This window comes from Lissotriton helveticus, chromosome 6, assembly GCF_964261635.1.
Source record: "Lissotriton helveticus chromosome 6, aLisHel1.1, whole genome shotgun sequence".
NCBI classification, from domain to species: Eukaryota; Metazoa; Chordata; class Amphibia; order Caudata; family Salamandridae; genus Lissotriton; species Lissotriton helveticus.
The window spans coordinates 1,821,858,416-1,821,878,332 of record NC_136067.1 but is presented as its reverse complement, the minus strand read 5'-3'; the positions used below and the strand labels follow the sequence as shown (position 1 = coordinate 1,821,878,332).

Below are 19,917 nucleotides of genomic sequence, written 5' to 3'. Positions count from 1 at the left end.
CAGCACCGCTGGCTCCGGACCCAGCGCCGCCCCTGGCTCCACCAAAGGCGACGCACTCGGTCCGTTTATCCCGCCCCTGCCCTGGTTCTCGGACCATTTTGTTCCGACCAGGGATCCGCATTGAGATGCGGCTCCGGTTTGGCCCCGGCCGGCGCTGCTCCCGGCGCCGCTTGCCCCCTCTCCAGCTCCGGCCCTGCTACCGTGGCCGACTCCTTCTACTCCGGAGCCAGATGAGGATTGGGACGGCCCAGAGGACCCCCTTGTGCGGCAGTGTGACACCGAGCAGGATTGGGTGGATGACCTTCAGGATGCGGGTGAACTTGATATGTCTTCTAACCCGGGGGTTGCCTCACCTCCGCCTACTATGGAGGAAGGCGCTTCCTATACTATGGTGCTGCATTGAGCCGTGGAGGCTCTCCATCTCGACCTCCCTACGGTGGCCCTTAAGACCAACCTCCTTACGGAGGTGTTCCAGACGGCGTCTACGTCGTCGAAGCCGCTGCTCCCTTTCAATGAGGCCCTTACCGAAGTCCTCTTGGGTACTTGGTTGCAGCCGGCCTTGGGAGAACTGGTGGATAAGAACGTCGCTAGGCGTCATCGCGGCGCCTGGTGATCCCACTTTCATGACCAATCACCCCACGCCTGTGAACTTGATATGTCTTCTAACCCGGGGGTTGCCTCACCTCCGCCTACTATGGAGGAAGGCGCTTCTATACTATGGTGCTGCATTGAGCCGTGGAGGCTCTCCATCTCGACCTCCCTACGGTGGCCCTTAAGACCAACCTCCTTACGGAGGTGTTCCAGACGGCGTCTACGTCGCTGAAGCCGCTGCTCCCTTTCAATGAGGCCCTTACCAAAGTCCTCTTGGGTACTTGGTTGCAGCCGGCCTTGGGAGAACTGGTGGATAAGAACGTCGCTAGGCGTCATCGCCCGGCGCCTGGTGATCCCACCTTCTTGACCACTCACCCCACGCCTGAGAGCCTGGTCATCCAGGCCTCAACATCGCAGAGTGCCTTTCCCTCGGCTCCGCCGGATAAGGATTCTAAGAGGCTGGACCAATATGGCAAGAGGTTGTTCTCCTCAGCCAGTTTGGGGTTGAGATCGGTAATACCGCCTGCCTATTGTGCCGTTACTCCCACGCAGTGTGGGATTCGGTGGCAGAGGTTCTGCCTCAATGCTCTGAGGAGGTCGAGGCTCTCTTTTCCCAAGTGATTACGGAGGGCAAGGATGCGGCGAATTTTGCCATCAGATGTGGTTTGGACACCGCTGATTCATTGGGCAGGGCGATTTCCACGACGGTGGCGTTGCGGCGCCACGCCTGGTTGCGTTCCACTGGGTTCTCACCCGATGTCCAGAGCTCGCTCATGGACATGCCCTTCAATGGCTCCCGCCTCTTTGGTGATAAGGCTGACAAATTCTCTGGAGCCCTTTAAAGACTCTCATGCCATGGCCAAGTCTTTGGATCTTTCCTCGAAAAACCCTGCCACACTGGGGTTTCGTTCCTTTCAGGCCAGGGCAGGGGTACCCAGGCGCGCTCTTCCAGCAAGCCTGTGTAGAAGCAGCCTCAGCGAGGCCGCGGACGTGGGTTCTGCAGGGGCGGGTCTAGTAACCGGCATGTGGGTCAGTCCACTTCCACCCCCGCTGCTTCCGCCTCAAAACCTTCCTAATCCGAGCTTCAGGGGGCACCCCACGCCAGTGGGTGGCAGGGTTCTCCTCCACCTCCACCACTGGCGGGAGATCACATCGGACAAGTGAGTGCTGCAGATAATCTGCCTACCCTCCATTCATGCCACCTCGGTACCAAGGCATGTCTGGGGATCATTTGGCTGTTCTCCGTTAGGAAGTCTTGGTCCGCCTGACCAAGTGGGCCATCAAATACATTCCGATCAGGAAGTAGGGAGTGGTTGTTATTCCCACTACTTTCTGGTCCCCAAGAAGGAAAAGGAGGGCTTGCGCCCCATCTTGGACCTCCTAGACATCAATCGCTTCCTCCAGAAGGAGAAGTTCAAGATACTAACTCTGGCTCAGGTCCTGAATGCCCTGGACCCTGGGGAATGGATGCTAGCGTTGGACTTGCAGGACGCTTATTTTCACATCCCTGTCCTGCCGGCCCATCAGTATTACCTGCGGTTCATGGTAGGTCAGGAGCATGTTCAGTTTGCCGTGCTCCCCTTCGGCCTTACCAGCGCCCCTCGGGTGTTCACGAAAGTGATGGCAGTGGTTGCAGATCATCTGCGCAGGTCCGGGGTGTCAGTCTTCCCCTACCTCGACGACTGGCTGTTGAAGGCGGGCTCGCCCCAGGCAGTCGTCTCCCACCTCCAGACTACGGCAGACCTCCTGCATTTGCTGGGGTTCTCCATCAATGTGCTGAAGTTGCACCTGAGCCCCTCTCAGAAGCTCCCTTTCATCGGAGCGGTTCTAGATTCAACGCTGTTTCGGGTTTAGCCTCCCGAGCAGCGAGTCCGGGATATTCAGGCTATGATTCCGATCTTTCAGCCTCTATCCCGGGTTTCGGTCAGGATGATCCTCTGGCTGCTGGGCCTGATGGCCTCTTGCATCCTGCTGGTGACGGATGCCAAATGGCATATGCGGGCTCTGCAGTGGGACCTGAAGTTTCAGTGGGCACAGCATTGGGGCAACCTGTCCGATCACGTGAAGATCTCAGAGGGCGCTGCACGACAGCTGCAGTGATGGCTCACGAACCGCGATTGGGTCAGTGGCAGATCCCTCTCCCTTCCCCAACCGGAGCACACAGTGGTGACGAATGCGTCCCTCCTGGGATGGGGAGGCCACATGGGAGAGGCGGAGATCAGAGATCTCTGGTCTCCGGCGGAGTCCCGGCTCCATATCAACCTCCTGGAGCTGTAGGCGATCCAGCTTGCACTGAAGGCATTCCTTCCCTCTGTCCGCGGAAGTGTAGTGCAGGTGTTTACGGACAACACCACCGCCATGTGGTATTGCAGCAAACAGAGCCGGTTGGGGTCCTGGATCCCATGTCAGGAGGCTCAGCACCTCTGGACATGGCTGTAACATCAAGGCATTACCTTGGTGGTTCACTGAACGCCAGGGCGGAGGAACTCAGCTGCCAGTGCATGGTGGATCACAAATGGCGTCTGAACTCGGATGTGGTGCCCGGTCTCTTTCTGCAGTGGGAAGAGCCTTAGTTAGATCTATTCGCCACCGAAGAGAACGCGCAATGTCATCAGTTCTGCACGTTGGAGTTTCCAAGGTGGCGCTCGCTCGAAGACGCTATTCGGCGCGAGTAGAGCTGCGGTCTATTGTACGCCTTTACCACTTCTGCCCAGAGTGCTGAAGAAGATCTTGTGGCTCCTAAGAAGAATTTGATATCCCGAGCTACTCAGGATGAGCATTGATCCCCCGATCCATCTGCCTCTTTGGGAGATATTTGAGTTGTGAGGGATCTGCAGATCAATAAAATATACACCAGAAAGATCGTAACCAAAAGTAACCTTTTCTTTAATGTCAGTATAGGCCACGCTTTCCTCTGTGAATGAATTCTGTTGTGTGAATGCGAATTCTGTCAGAGGAATTTGTGAAAATAAGTGTGGAGGTCCATTACCAGCTTGGAAAGTTTGTTAGTGACTTCATACACACAAAGATCCTATGCCCTACCACTGGTTTCTTGCTATTTGCTCATCCTTCCTGTCCGAACTCTGTGCTTTTAGGTTCCATGATTGTGTGGCTTTGACGTTCCACTGTTCATTGATTGTTATAGTTTTAGTTCATTCTTTCATATTCATACAGAGTTTTTAAGTTTTGTGAAGGGGTGAAAGGGATTACTGTCCTCAGAAACTTTAAGCATTTGTGGTGTGTCCCATTCACAGATTTCATCTGCAACGCAGTGGGAGGTCTGACATCTGCTGGAGGATACATGCTAACAATTAAAACATGATGGGGTCCAGAATGCTCCTTAGGCAGGACAAACACAAGAGCAAGGATGACAACCATCCAATCAGAGCAGGAAAGTGTGATAGACAAGAAAGCTATCAATTCATGAATAAGGGGCTGACCCAGCACCCACTCTGTGTATTACATTGTTCACAAAAGGTCTTCGGCAACTGACAGCTTTATGTAAGCGAGACCCAATAAGCCCTTTGACATAGACCACTGTTTTTGGGATTGTGCTATCTCTAGTTAATTTACTAAGCATGTTCCTGCTCCTAGATGAACCGATAATGCGCTCATTGGAAAGAGATTTGATAATCAATGGTGACAAGATCAAAAATAGCTTGTTTTCTGTGGCCAGGGCCGGTTGTTTATTATTTTTTTACGGGGGCAGATGCCACGCCAACGTTTTTCCTTTGGAAACAACTGTCGATGTTGCTTAAAGTGAGTTTTTATTATATTTTCTTTTGCGCCCCCTCCCAGGACCTCTGCGGCAAGCTCAGATCCTACTCCCACCTGAAAATCAAGAACCTCTATGACCACTTCAACGACCAGACACCCGGCACCAAAACCATTACCCTCCCCAACAACACCAGCCAGCCCACCATCTCCTCCTGGACCCCAGTCACCACCGAAGACACCACTTCAACCATGAAGGGCATCCAATCGGGGGCCCACACGGACCCCTGCCCGCCGCACATCTACCACAGAGCCCCCATCGCACCATAACTACAGCACACCATCAACACCACCTTCAAGACAGGCACCTTCCCCAACGACTGAAAACATGCAGAAGTCAGACCCCTTCTACAGAAGCCCACAGCAGACCCTACGGACCTCAAGAACTACTGACCCATCTCCTTCCTCCACTTCACAGCCAAAGTCACAGAGAAGATAGTCAGTGCCCAGCTAACAAAATTCATCGAAGAAAACTCTATCTTCGACCCCTCCCAATTCAGTTTCCGCAGCAACCACAGCACTGAGACTGCTCTACTCGCCGCCAAAGACGACATCCTCACCCTACTTGACCAAGAACACACCACAGACCTGATTCTGCTCGACCTCTCTGCAGCGTTCGACACCGTCTCCCACCTCCCGCTTACTGCCAGACTCCACGATGCTGTAGAACCCAAAGAATCAGACTCCCACCCTTCCTCTCCGAACCCACGGTAACTAACCGCGGAGCACCCCAAGGATCGTCTCTCAGCCCCGGAATTAAGGATGTTGCATCCTTGATGAGCAGCAGCTGCCTGAAGCTCAACTCAGAGAAGACAGAGGTCCTCGTCCTCGCACGCATGGGACAACACCTGGTGGCTCATGGCAGCCCCCCACACCCACTGACCATGCCCAAAACCTCGGCATCATACTCAATTCCTCCATCTCCATGACCCGACAGGTCAACGATGTTGCCTCTAGCTGTTTCAACACTCTCCACGTCCTCCAAAAGACCTTCAAATGGATCCCCCCCAAATCAAGGAAAACCGTCACCCAATCACTCATAACCAGCAGACTGGACTAGGGAAATGCCCTCTACGCCGGAATCTACAAGTCACTTCTCCACAAACTCCAGACCACACAAAACACCGCAGCCGGACTCGTCCTCGGCATCCCCCAGCACAAGCACATCACCCTGCACCTACCCAACCTCCACTGGCTCCCCGTCGAGAAGAGAGTCACTTTCAAGATACTCACCCACGCCTACAAATGCCTTCACAACACCGGACCCCAATACCTCAACGAGAGACTCCTTCCACGTACCCAAGAGAAACCTCCGATCCGCCGACTCCGCCCTTGCCGAAAACCCATGAATCCACAAAGCCAGAACAGGTGGAAGCGCCTTCTCCGTCATCGCGGCCTAAACCTGAACGAGCTCCCTATCGACATCAGATGCGACCCCCTCCCTGAACATTCTCAGGAAGGCACTCAACACCTGGCTCTTGGACTGAACAGAGCTGCTGAAGCCCCCCCTCCCCCACATCGCCTTGAGAACCTCACGGGTGAGTAGCGCACTTACAATTCACCTGATTGATTGATTGATTCCTGTGTATATGTAGATATGTAAGGTAACACTCCTCTTCTTCATTCCTCTGTCTCCTGTTTGTCCTACTTCCACAATTGTGACATTATTGCTTGTTTGGTTATCCTAATAAACTGATTACACTTAAGGTGTTCTCTTTCAGCTATAATGGATTGCGTTACGCTCCAACATTTTTGCAGCTCTCTTCTATTAAAGTACTTCCTGATGTTCTTGGCGCAAACTTCACAGTTTATTTTTCAATGTTCTCTGTACAACAATTTTTATGTAATTGCATGTAAAATGTTGTGGCACTTCTTATCCAGTGAACTCTCATGTCTTTACTTTTATTTTAGAACGTAAAACTAAATTGAAACAAATACAAATGCTAACAGTTGTTCATTGGCATGGCATGTAGGCCAAATAGGATTGTGTTGTTGATAGTAAATATGTGAGTATCTTTGTGTTATTTAGTATTAAAAGATCCAGTATGCATTATTTTTTTACTTATAATTGTATTTCCCTGTTTAGCACTGGTTCCCAATGAAAAAAATGAAACGTCTCCCTGCATCCTTGATATTGACATGTTTCATTTACTGGTGAGTAACCGATTAAGTGATTTTTAACTTATTTTTTTGTTTTTCTCGAGCTCGATCGAAGTGCATGATAGAGCTTACATGTATTGATTGGATGAGAACAAATTAGTATTTAACATGTTTCTCTTTTTAATTAAAAGTCACCACAATCCAGAGATAACTATGGAGCTGATTTCATACTGGAACGGCTGTATATGAAAAGGCCCATTATAATTATTTTTATTTCACAACTTATGGGTTTCCAAGTGGATATTATTTTTGCTGCACTGATGTGTGGAGCTGCACACTGTTTTAAGCCTTTTTTCTTGTATAGCTTTGACGTGGAGCTTTGATTAATGGGCAATTCACTTTGAATAGACCCCTGTGCCTGGTAGAGGCAGTATGAAAATATTTGAATCTTCTTGGACCACCAATAATCTTTACTATGGTGTACAAAACTTGCAGACAGTATTGGGTTTGGAAAGGCCTATCAGCGTAGAGGGAAAATCTTGATTGACTTCTTCAGTGACAAAGATTTGATTTCATTTAAGAAAAGAGTTGCCAGTTAGAAGATTCCAAGGTGTTTTTCACTTACAAGACAAAGGCTCCCATGTGGTGATGACCACACCAACTACCAATTCCTTCCACAAAGGTTGAACAGGTAGATTATATTTCTTCCCAGGGAGCAACAAGCACTCTGTTGCTGGTCTCCAGATTCAAGTAATATCTTTCAATCCTTTTATTATTTTCACTGGAAGCTCAGGGTTATCGTGTCTACTGGTGATGTTTCAATGATTTTGTTTTTCATCCGAATATTGTGCACATTTTTTGTTTCGATGTACAAATTCAAGGTATATGTAGATGTTGAACAACAAATCAATCAGATTGTCTCTTGAAGCTCACTGGCGGGTATACGGGTATAATGTGCCACCTCCCACTCTGTCATCCTGAAATAGAATACAGTCAGAAAAGACCAAACGCAGTCTAGTACAGTCATTCTCGTGCAGTATTTTATACTGACAGTAAAGGATCAGTGGTAATTAGTGTTAACCATCACTAGAAGATCTAATAAAACCAGTAAACCTGTGCACACAGTTTCCAATGTCCAGTGAGAATTGTGAATTGCCTGAAGTGTGACTGTTAATAGAGTCATGTTATGTTTGACAGTTTTCCCATTAAAATGTCTCTTGTCATTTTCATGATATTTTGAACAAATGTGAGTCTATTTATTGGACAGTCTGGATGCAAAGAGTTTTTGAAAGTTGCTGGTTTAACCCTAACTTTAAAAGGTATGGGAATATCCCTTAGGTGAAAAAAGGTTTACCAATAATGATATAAGCAAATTATAAGATGAGCAACTTTGTTTTCTCTCTTGCTGTATCGAGAAGGTAGCCATTATAGGCTTTCTGTTTCATAAATGTTGGAATAACTGGTCATTCTTCTGGTGAAAGCAAGGGAAATGTTCTCCTTTGGAACAAGCTCTAAGTTAGTGACCACAGCTGCTTTAATTGTATCCAGTCAGTCTACAGCATTTTCTGCTGTACATCACATGCTTTGCACACTCCTGCTTTCTAGTGTTGGGCATGGATGTTGCAAGTTGTGTCTGTTTGTATTTGTGGTTAAGGTGACTCATGATCCCTCTCCGAAACCCACAATGCTCCAAGACATGTACTCCACCCTAGATTGTTTTTCTTGCCATCGGTTTCAGCTGCACCTTTCGGTGCAGCTCGACCTTCGCGCTGCAGAAGCAATTTCTTTTTAAGCAGAATTAGTTCCTGCAAAACACTGCATTACTGCAAGGACACTGCATTACTGCTAACTGATCCAAAATCACATGGGTTTGGAACATATCCAGGTCAGGCTGCATGAGAATGACCTGTGGGAGGGTAGTTATGGAGAACACAACCTTCCAGTTCTTCCCTAAATGTAATTGTAAGTGCAGGAAATTAGGTTTTTGTTTGAGGTTGCGGTTACATCTTCTCAAGTAACCATCACAATCCTTGTCAGAGTGAACCACAAAAGTCTCTAAATTAACATGTGCTTACTCTCTGTTACAAAAGCAGTCGGGCTTTACTTGGAGGCAATGTATAAGTGTAGGAGAGTAGGGTCTGCAATCCTATGATCACCCAGATTTTTGCTTTTTGCTGCACTGGTTTACGACTTTCCCTGGCTGTGGGCCTGCTAATCAGACCCACAGCCTAGCTGTTCTCTCTATCCAAATTGTACTTAGGTACTGAATTGGCACTGGGCCCTCTCCAAGTCCCTGTACCCAGGGCTGAGGTGCACCCAGAAGTCTCCCAGGGGCTGAAGCATGTATTATGCCACCCCTGGATTGACTAACTAAAACTGACACAACTGGCTGCACGACAGCTGGGGCAAGGTGGTGTACTCACCCTTTGCTTTAGATATAGTATACCTATATCTAACCCTAAAATGGACACACAGATCTCCTATCAGTCACTCCTATGGCAGGCCTTAACAATCCTGAAGGCAGAGTGCTTGGAATCGTGTGAGATGGTGCTCTGGCATGAGCTGAGCCTGTCTGCGGCTTTCGGGATCCATCCCTTAGCCGTTTCCATGATATCGCATACCATATACTCTTAAGTGCATTATAATCCTCGCGGTTATGTGCCAACTCTGGTATCGCTTTATCAAAACATGTCGAGTAAGGTGTCATACGAATTGGAATACTAACCCCTCGCCAATTCTGGCGACGGGGTTAGCATTCCACCCTTCTAGAGGGACACGACATGCCTGTAACCTATAACCCGGTTAAAAGTCAGACAGAGCCTTAGCATCCACAAAATGGATGCTGCCACCGAGACACAAGTCTGCCCTCCTGCTGCTGGGAGTCCTCCCAGAGCAGGAGATAAGGACAAAGGGTTTCCTGCCAGGGGCGGTGCCAGCACCGTCCCAGACAGGGTTTTGTGTATTGTAGGTAGGCAGGGCTTTAGAGGAAGGTGACTGCACGTGGCACCCCGGTGCTCACTGTGCATAGGCTGGCTGGAACCAGTTCCAGGGTCACTCCAGACCCTGTGCTGGGGAAAAGCCCGCCAAGGAAGTGGGTGTAACCACCCCCCTCCTGGTCCCACCCATAGGGCAGGACCTAGTCGCGTGCCAGCCCCTTTTTACAGGATAAAGGTAGAGACTGGCCCCCTTCCAAATCAGATCATCTTTGAATCCTGAAACTACTTTCCACGAAAGGAACTCAAGACTTCTTCCTAAGATTTCTCCCTTGTGACTAAGGAGTAGTCACCCTGCATCCGCAGGCACCATCTTAAGAACACTGCGGTCTGCTGCAAGTCTCTCCTCCGGATCAAGACTGCCCAGCTCGACGAGAACCGGCTTCCCTGGCACCTCTGACCTTTACCTACATCATCAGTCACGCTGAGATTCGTGGGTGTGACGAGACCTCGAGGGACCGGCCATCTTCAAGACTGCACGACTTCTGCACAGAAAGCCCGCCGAGTAATTTCCTGGTGAGTGCTTTGGGGTCCGAGAAGCCCCGACCCTGAGCAGCTCCAGCACCGAAGTGCAGCCTCCCAGCATCTCCACGATCTGCGTGGGGCCCTTCTGCTTTTTGCTGCTCACCGCGTTGTTTGGCTACTAGCCCGCTGGCTTGTGGCCTTCTGAACGACGCCCGACGACAACACTGCTGCTGGTCTGGTTGCTCCAGACTGGCCCTTGCTTCCCTCCATCGGAGAAGTACCCTGGACCCTCCTGGTCCGGCTAAGACGCCATTTTAGGTCCACCGCGTGGGCCTTGCATTTGCCAAGGCTTGTTGCCCAATCCTGGGTCCAGCGACGTCGACAGCAAGAACCTTCGTGGGACAGCTCGCACCTCCATCCTGGTCGCCGACAACGCCTCCTGGTCCGAGAGACTGCAGAGCCCAGCAGCGCCCACTCACCTGACTGCGGTGACTTCGCCCGGTGCCATCCTGGTGCCCACTTAATCACTGGCTAGTGATTCAAGAACTTGGTCCCCTCTGCTTTCAGGTTTTCTTCTTCCTTGATCCAGGCTTGGATCCATCGAACTTTTCTTCACTGGTCGCCTGCCAGCAACTTCCTTCTTCCAGGCTCCTGGTCCGGCAACGAGATTCCCGACGTCTTTTCAGACCTATGCAGCTGCAGCCCCTGGGCTAGGTAACTTCGGCACTTCGGTGTCCCAGCATAGCCTCACTATCCTAGGATCAGGATCCACTGTCGTTTTCTTCCTACCAGGTCGGGTTCGCCCGTGAACACTAACTTTGCCTTTACTAGCTCCCATAGACTTTGTCCCGCATCCCGCGTGAGAGTGCACACTCTGCACCCGAGTCCCCTAGGTCTCCTAGAAGTAATCTAACGATTCCCTAGTCAAGTCCTAGCGATTCCAAAGCCTATTAGTACTGTACTTACCTGCTAGTAATTTCGCATTCCACCTTTAGAGTATATGGTTTTTCGTGCCCCTCGGGCATTTGTGTATAACGTGCTAACTTAAGTATTTTCATAAGAGTTTTGTTGTGTGCTTAGCACCCTGTCCTCATAAAGAGTACAGGGTTGTTGTGATTCTAATAAATACATTGTTTATTTTCATAACACTTGTGTGGTGTCCTTTCACTGGGTGTTCAAGGGGTAATGTGATGGTAAAACAGCTGGCTTAACACGCCCTCTAGAGTCTTAGCCTTAGACTGCTCGTATCCATGCTACTAGGATAGCTGGTCTATAAGGTTGACTTACAACCAATCATCAATAAGGGTTGTTTGGACTGATATATAGTGATCACTAGAATAGTGACCACTGCACATCAGGCCAACTTCTCACAATAAGGTATTTATGTAACACTCAAACAGTAGTAAAGTGAAAACAATACAAAAATAACACACCTGTTATAAAAATAGAGAAAATTTTAATAAATAATTTGACATCAAAATGACAAAAATCCAATCAGTGAATTGGAGTATGATTTTTAAAAGTTTTTAGTAAAAATTAGCCCCTAAAATATAAGAGCACCACCTGCTGGTATCTGGTCGCGCAAGACAGGGGCAAAGCACGACCACTGCGATTAAGTGTGGTTCGGATATTTGAGATTGATTGGGCCCAGTCTTGGCTTACTTTCAGAATTTCAAGAATTTTTGAAGAAACGTTGCTGAAAAGGTAAAGTTTAGGGAGGCAAAGCAGTTGGCGTTGTCCGAGGAGACGGCGTCATCACCAGGGAGCCACAGGACGAAGATACAGTGAAGATTTCTGCATTCAGACTTTGTCACTTTGTCTCCAATAGGTTGAAGCTGCAGGCTGTAGCCGACAAGAGCTCCACGAGGACTGCTACCCCTTCTGACAGGAGCTGCTGAATAGTATTTTCTGCTGCAGAGAAGAATGTAGTGGGAGCTAACTCGAAGTCAAGCCAATGGGCCATTCACCCTGGGCAGATGGACAAGCAGTAACGTCCCCGTCTCCTGTCAGTTCTCAGGCCACTTTTTGGTGGAAAATGTTCACAAGTTACAGTTGTTGGATGTTTACACACTTTAGCACCACTTCCAAGGGTCCAGAGCGGGAGGGGCACCACTTGGAGGGCAAGACTCACTCCAGGCAAGGTCCAGGTGCGGGTTCAAGGTTGCTGGTGCCTGTTGTGTCCCTGTAGCTGAGAACAGGAGTTCAGCCAACTAGTCCTTGGAATCCCTCTGGTAGTCCTGGCTTCAAGCAGCAGGGTGGTCTCCTCCAGTAGCAAGGCAGTCTACTCTGAGGGTGCAAGGCAGGCTTAAAGCAGCAGGGTATTCCTCTGCGTATTAGTATGATTAAGAGCTTGGCAGATATTTTAAAGGACTGAGTAAAACCCAGATCATCACACCAAGAGTGGAGACAAAGTGTGAGATGGTGAGAGAGTATCTCCTTTTTATCAGGTAGTCCAAACAGCTAATTCCTCCTGAATTTCAGCATCACCTTCATCATTCTACCCCCAAAAGAATTATGAATGATACAAAGACAGTAGAGACCCTTCAAACAATAGATGAAAGCTAGGTAAAATCTGCAGCCACTCAACCGTATCCGGAGTACCAACTGCAGCAGTCCTTTCAGGAGTGGCATGGCATACTCTCAGGACCTAAACAAGAGTAGGTTTCTTATACAGCAGCATCAATAAGGCCAGAAGAGTGCAAGGTAAAGGCCTCGCTGCCTCAAAACGCCCAACTGCAGTAGGATTAAAGGTTCTATCTTCCACAATGGAAGAGATGACCTCAGACAAATGTGTTCTTTCCATGGTTACTAATGGATATTGCTTGAAGTTATATACCACCCTCTCTCTCTTCCCACCAGAGCATCAGCCAGGAACATCAATCGCTGCAGTAAGAAGTGCAGGCATTGTTTAAGAAGAGAGCTAGAGAACCACTTCCACCCACCAGTCTATTTCCTTCACTTTCTGATTCCTAAGAAAACCGAAACACTCAGATTGATACCCCATGGCCGCTAAACCTCTATTTCGTGCCAGAGCACTTCAAAATGAACACTCTACTTGACCTCATTCCTCTGCTCTGTGTTTGGGATCACTTGGTGACCCTTTATTTCAAAGACACTTCTCTTCCACATCCACATTTATCTAGCACTCCACCTGTATACCAAGTTTGTGGTAAGCGGAAACCATTATCAATTCAAAGTACTAGCCTTTGGGGGTTCCTGCAGTCCCATGGGTGGTCATAAAATGTCTGCAGTGCACCTTCGCCCTAATGCATTTCATGTTTTTCATACCTGGGCGATTGACTAGTATAGAGCAAAAGCTGACAGCAATGCCTTGCTCACACTCATCAAGCAGTGTCTCTCTTCCACAAATTAGGCTTCATACTGAATGCGAAATAATCACGCCTTCCATCTGAACAAAAAAAAAACCGACCTTTTGTGTTAGACATACTGAACATAATAACAGGAAAGGCTGCCCCAAAACCTTCTGAAACTAATGGTTATAAAGTGGACACTGAGAGCATTGTAAACAGTGATTTGCAATAAGACAGTGCTCATTTTAACAAATAATATAACGTTCAAAAGCTGGGGACATGTGTTCAACCCAGCTATCAAGCCTGGCATTGGGCCATGAGTCATCGGCTCTTTCTCCAAGCAGAGCTTCTCCCAAGAGTGGACAGTAACTTTGCGGACCTTCTGAGCATTACACATCAACAAATACATAAATGGGAGATAAGTCCCAAATACTTAATTAGTACTTTAGTCAATCAATCAATCATTACTTAAGTCACTGAAGGACCCCTACAATCCATGTCTCTGCCACTCAGGAGCACGCAAAATGCCAAAGCTTGTTTCTAGGTACCCGTATTTGCAGTCGATGGGCAGTGCTCAATTGATGAACTGCTCAGGGATATTTTCCTGTTCTTTTCCTCCACTAGCGCTGATCCCGTATGTAGTGAGGAAGGTGTCCAGGAGGCTCATCCTCTTCGCGCCCACCTGTACGAAGCAACTGTGATAATCAGTACTGCTGGTCTTTTTGGTATATCCCCATGAGAAATAACCTCTACATGCAGGCTTACTCACATCACATCAAGGTCAGCTATGATATCCAAATGTATGGTCCATGAATCTTAAGATTTGGCTCCTGAAGTCTTATAGTTTGTGTACCTCAAGCTCCCAGGGGTGTGCACATTCATTCTTAAGGAGGCTGGTCAGCCCACTACGTTGGATTATTATGTCACCAAATGGAAAAGGTTTGTTCACTTCTGTGTCCGTCTTACCAATCAACCCTTACAGGCTTCAGTACACGTTAACATTTGCTACCTGATTGACCTCCATATGGCCATTTATCAACCATGGTAGCTTACATGAAGAAAAGCAACACCAATGTATATTTAAGATTCCAGGCATAAAGGAGTTCATGAAAATTCTTATAGTTATTTCTCCAAGAATGCCACCAGTTCCCTCATGGAACATTAATGTTGCCCCCTTTTCCATTCCAGTTTCTCTTGTGGAAAGTGGCCCATCTCATTGTAATCAGTTCTTTGCGTACAAGTTGCAATTACAAGCCCTATTGTTGGAGGGTCATTTCATCCAGGTTAGCAAAGATATCGTCATTTTCAAAACAAACCCTGCTTTTCTGCTTACGTTATCTCCCCTTTCCATACTAATCAAACCACTAACTTGCTAATTTTCTTTCCCCAACCTAAGTCAGTTGCAGTAACAGGTTTACACTCTATAGATGACAAAAGAGCGTTCATGCATTACATTGAGCTTACTAAATCTGTTTGACAGGCAAGCAACTCTTTATATCTTTTTCTAAGTCCATTTTAGGGAAACCCTTTTCCAAATCAGGCCTTGTAGGGTAAGTAGTCAAGTGGATTGAAGTGTTTTATGCCATCATCGGACCCGATTCAAGCCTTGTGACTCCTTTCGCAAGCTGATGTCTGTCACGGACCCGTACCTCGTGTGCCTCAGATGCCTGGAGCGCGAACATAACCCAAAGTCGTGCTCCGACTGTCGGGCCATGAAATCGAAGTCTTTGTGGGAGCTTTTGGAGGCCCGGCAGTCGGCTCTGAGTCGCTCCTGGTCTCGCTCAAGGGGAAGGTCTCGAGACCTGTTGTATAGCAATCACTCTTCTTCAAAGTCTTCGCACCCATCGGGTAAGTTAAAGCACAACAAGAAGGCGAAGAAGCACCGTCACTCTTCGCCTTCTCACCGTCAGTTGGCCGACGCGACGCGGGAACTGAAGCATTGTAGCTTTAAGACTCTGTCTCCAATACCGGATTCTGGGACTACTCCGCGCCTCCCCCTTTTTCCCCTGAGCTGAGGCGTCCCCTGCCCAGCTTTGTGCATTTTACGAAACACTCAACTCCATCTTTGGGCAGCCCGACTCCGCTGGTGCGCCTTAGGGCCCCCCGGAGCCGGTTGGGGGGTCTGGGCCTTCGCCGCAGTGTCTCCATAGAACCAGGCCTGGATCCAAAACAACGCCGGTCGACCATACTTGACCTTCCCCAGCGACAAAGTCTCCGGTCTCGGCCGTGCACCCGGCCGACGCCGTCCCCATCCTCATCCCCTTGATGCCGATCGACGTCAGCAGACGTCAAATCCAACGCAGGAGAGTACTTTTGTTCCCTTGTTCATCCCAGTGTTCCCTATAGCCTGAGGGTGGTGATGAGGACTGGGAGGCGTCGCTGGACCCTTTAGCAGACTAGCTGGAAGAGCCGAACTGGAGAGTGGAATTGGGTGATGCCAGTGGCCTGGATACCTCCCCAGACCTTGACATGCTTTCTGTCCCTACCATGGCTATGGAGGAGGGAGCGTCTTATGCAATGGTGGTGTGTAGGGCAGCCGAGGCCTTGGGCCTGGAGCTCCCTACAGTGGCAGTCAGGACTAACTTCCTGACAGAAATGCTTAAACCGGCGGCAACTTCCTCCGAACCCCTCTTGCCATTTAATATAGCCCTCATGGATGTCCTTCTGGGCACCTGGCCCAGGCCAGGCACAGGCGCTCCTATGGAATGGACGATTGCCTGCCTCCAGAGCCTGGCTCCAGGCGACCTCATTTTCATTTCACAACACCCTTCTCCCGAGAGCTTGGTGGTCCAAGCCTCTTCGTCCAAGGGCGCATTCCCTTCCACACCCCAGATAGGGAATCCAAGAAGCTGGATCACCTTGGGAAGCATATGTTCTCTTCCTCCAGCTTAGGGCTGCGGTCCGTGACTACTGCATGCCTCTTGGGCCTCTAATCTCATACAGTGTGGGATATGGTTGCGCAGGTGCTGCCTCAGTGTCTGGAGGAGGCCCAGGCAATTCTCTCCCAAGCAGTGGCGGGTGGGAGAGATGCAGCAAAATTCACAATCCGCTGTGGACTGGACACCGCCGACTCTCTGGGCAGAACGATTGCCACATCGGTAGCCCTTTGGAACTACGCCTGGCTGAGGACGTCAGGTTTTTCGGGGGATGTCCAGGCAACTTTGAGGGACATGCCCTTCGATGGCCGTTGTCTATTTGGTGACAAGGCAGACTTGGCGCTCGAGCGTTTTAAGTATTCTCGGGCTACGGCTAGATCCTTAGGCCTCGCTGCGTCCTCCCATCCCCCACAGTCTGCCTTTTGTGGCTACAGAAGGGGCACCCCACCACGTCTGACCCAGTCCAGCCACCGGCCCTCGCGAGCTGCCCTGCTTCTGCATGGCCGCGGATGTGAGACTCAGCGACGTAGGTCTGGGAACCATTGGGCGGGCCAGTCCACCCTTTTCCCCCCTGCAGCAGCCTCCAAACCCTCCTAGTCTGACCTTTCAGGGCCATCAGCGGCCAGTGGGTGGCAGGATTCACCATCACCTTCTTCACTGGCAATCCATCACGTCATATATAGAAAACACTGGAGGGAGGTAGAGCGAAGGGTTGGATTCCTGCTCCACAAGGTACTTAAATAAACAAAGAGAATCCAACTCGAAGGAGGGGAGAGAGTGATCGACACAAGTTGAAGCACTCAGTGTTTTGTAAAATACCCCTCACACACCAAAAGGCCCCTTGGTGTCATGCTTCATCATCGGGGTCTTCGCACCCCTCTAGCGGGATGCGGCGTGCTACGACCTACGACTACGCGGGAGCACTTATAGTAATGACTATGTGTTGTGTGGAGTGTGTGGGGTGTATTTATAAGTGAGTGGTGGGATGTGGTGAAAGGTTAAAAAGTACCTGGCACATGAGTCTATAGAAAAAACTTTTATTCTGATCTAAGATCCTGTTGATATTGCAAGTCAAGCAACACCCCTGACGTTCCATTATGCTCATGAAGCCAACAAGCAAGCTTCATAAGTCATTGTACTTGTAGCAGACCGCTGTAGGCACACTAAGCCTGAATATTTCACTTTTCTGTAAATACACAAACATTTTTATTAAGAATACGTGGTATTACCAGTGGAGCAGAGTGAGGGGTAAGACGGTGATCATAGCGTCCTGTTGATATTGCAAGTCAAGCAACACCCCTGACGTTCCATTATGCTCATGAAGCCAACAAGCAAGCTTCATAAGTCATTGTACTTGTAGCAGACCGCTGTAGGCACACTAAGCCTGAATATTTCACTTTTCTGTAAATACACAAACATTTTTATTAAGAATACGTGAGTAAGGTGGGGAAGTTGTGCCCCCGTCCTGAAGAAGGAGCTTGACTCCGAAACATGTCGACGCACACCAGAGGTCCTGTTCTTTAATTAACAGAATTGACCTCACACTGCACTTCTTTTAACAGTACCAGCCAGAGTTCAGAATAAAAGTTTTTTCTATAGACTCATGTGCCAGGTACTTTTTAACCTTTCACCACATCCCACCACTCACTTATAAATACACCCCACACACTCCACACAACACATAGTCATTACTATAAGTGCTCCCGCGTAGTCGTAGGTCGTAGCACGCCGCATCCCGCTAGAGGGGTGCGAAGACCCCGATGATGAAGCATGACACCAAGGGGCCTTTTGGTGTGTGAGGGGTATTTTACAAAACACTGAGTGCTTCAACTTGTGTCGATCACTCTCTCCCCTCCTTCGAGTTGAATCCATCACGTCAGACAGGTGGGTTTTGCAAAAAGTCAGAAGGGGTTACTCCCTCCCCTTCGAGATTACCCCTCCCTCCCCTTCGAGATTACCCCTCCCTCCGTGCCACCATCTCTCGATCGCATGTTGGAAGATCATTTGGTGCTTCTCCGCCAGGGAGTTTCAGCTCTCTCTTGGTCAAGGGAGCTATCGAGAGGTACCTGCGCCAGAAGTAGGTCATGGTTGCTATTCCCGCTACTTTCTGGTGCCCAAGAAGGACAAAGGCCTGCATCCTATCTTAGACCTCAGTGCCCTCAACCGCTTCCTCTGGAAGGAGGAGTTCAAAATGCTATCCTTGGCTAAGGTCCTGTTTACCCTCGGCCCTGGAGACTGGATGGTAGCATTGGACTTGCAGGATGCTTGTTTTCACATCCCCGTCCTGCCAGCCCACAGGGGTTAACTACGGTTCACGGTAGGCCACGAGCATTTTCAGTTCACTGCGCCTTACCAGTGCTCCTCGGGTGTTCACGAAAGTGATGGAGGTGGTTGCAGCTCATCTGCGCAGATCGGGGGTTCCAGACTGGCTGTTGAAGGCGGGCTCACCCCAGGCAGTCGTCTCCCACCTCCAGACTACGGCGGACCTCCTGCATTCGCTGGAGTTCAATATCAAAGTCCCGGAGTCACACCTGACTCACTTTCAGTCGCTCCTTTTCATCGGAGCTGTTTTGAACACAGTGCAATTACTCTCTTATTCACCCGAGCTGCGAGTCTGGGATATTCGGGCTATGATACCGATGTTTCAGCCTCATTGCCGGATTGCAGAGAGAACAATTCAGAGGCTGCTGGGCCTCATGGCCTCCTGCATCCTGCTGGTGGATCATGCCAGATGGCATATGTGGGCTCTGCAGTGGGACCTGAAGTTCCAGAGGGCGCGGTATCAGGGGAATCTTTCCGACCATGTCCAGATCACGGACGGGACTGCACAACAACTGCAGTGGTGGTTAACGAACCAGGATTGAATCAGAGGCCGATCCCTGTTCCTTCCCCAACCAGAGCTTATGGTGGTGAGCGATGCATCACTCGAGGAGAGGTGTGGTGCAGCGGCCAGGGCAGCTGACTTCGGAGCACAGGGTTCACTGTTCGATCCCCGGCTCCGGAGGCAGCTCAGCTTAGCACCATGTGACTCTGGGCAATAGCTCACTTAATTTACATGATGGCCCCCAGCACCTTAAGACCCGTAAGGGTGAATAGTTTGCGCTTTACAAATACGGATGTATTTATCACTCCTGGGATGGGGCAGCCACCTGGGGGAGGCGGAGATCAGAGGAGTCTGGTCTCCGGCGTAGTCCGGTCTCCAAACCAGCCTGTTGGAGCTCTGGGCAATTCGCTTGGCACTAAAGGCATTCATACACTCCCTCAACGGGAAGGCAGTGCAGGTGTTCACGGACAATTCCACCTCTATGTGGTTCTGCAACAAAGAAGGCGGGGTTGGGTAAAGGACCCTTTGTCAAGAGGCTCTTCACGTTTGGACATGGCTGGAACATCAGGGCATAACCTTCTCTTAATGCCAGGGCGGACAAATTCAGCCGTCGGTGCCTGGTGGATCACGAATGGCGTCTTCACTCAGAGGTGGTTCAAGGTCTCTTTCAGCAGTGGAGAGAGCCTTGATTAGATCTGTTCACCACTGAAGAGAACTCGCAATGTCAGCAGTTGTGTGCGTTGGAGTTTCCAAGGCAGCACACACTTTTTGTTGCTAGCAAAGCCGTGGCCTCCGGTACGCCTTTCTGCCTGTACCACTTATGTTCCAAGTGCTGAAGAAGAGCAGGCCCAACTAGGCCAAGTCCTTCTTGTGGTGACGGGCTGGGCATGAATAGTCTGGTATCCAGAGCTCCTGAGCATGGCCATCGATCCTCCGATCAGACTGCCACTTCGGAAGGACATTCTGTTACAGCAGCAGGGGAC

At 49.6% G+C, this 19,917-nt stretch overlaps 1 protein-coding gene across 2 annotated transcripts in view; it reads left to right on the top strand.

The window, feature by feature from the left end:
• UBR2 (ubiquitin protein ligase E3 component n-recognin 2) overlaps window positions 1–19,917 on the top strand; it is a 1,610,484-nt gene that overhangs the window by 1,133,039 nt on the left and 457,528 nt on the right. For both annotated transcript variants that reach the window (XM_078649714.1, XM_078649715.1), the window contains exon 38: window positions 6,452–6,519. In XM_078649714.1, coding sequence (XP_078505840.1) covers window positions 6,452–6,519 — 68 coding nt within the window. The remainder of the gene's footprint in view (window positions 1–6,451; window positions 6,520–19,917) is intronic.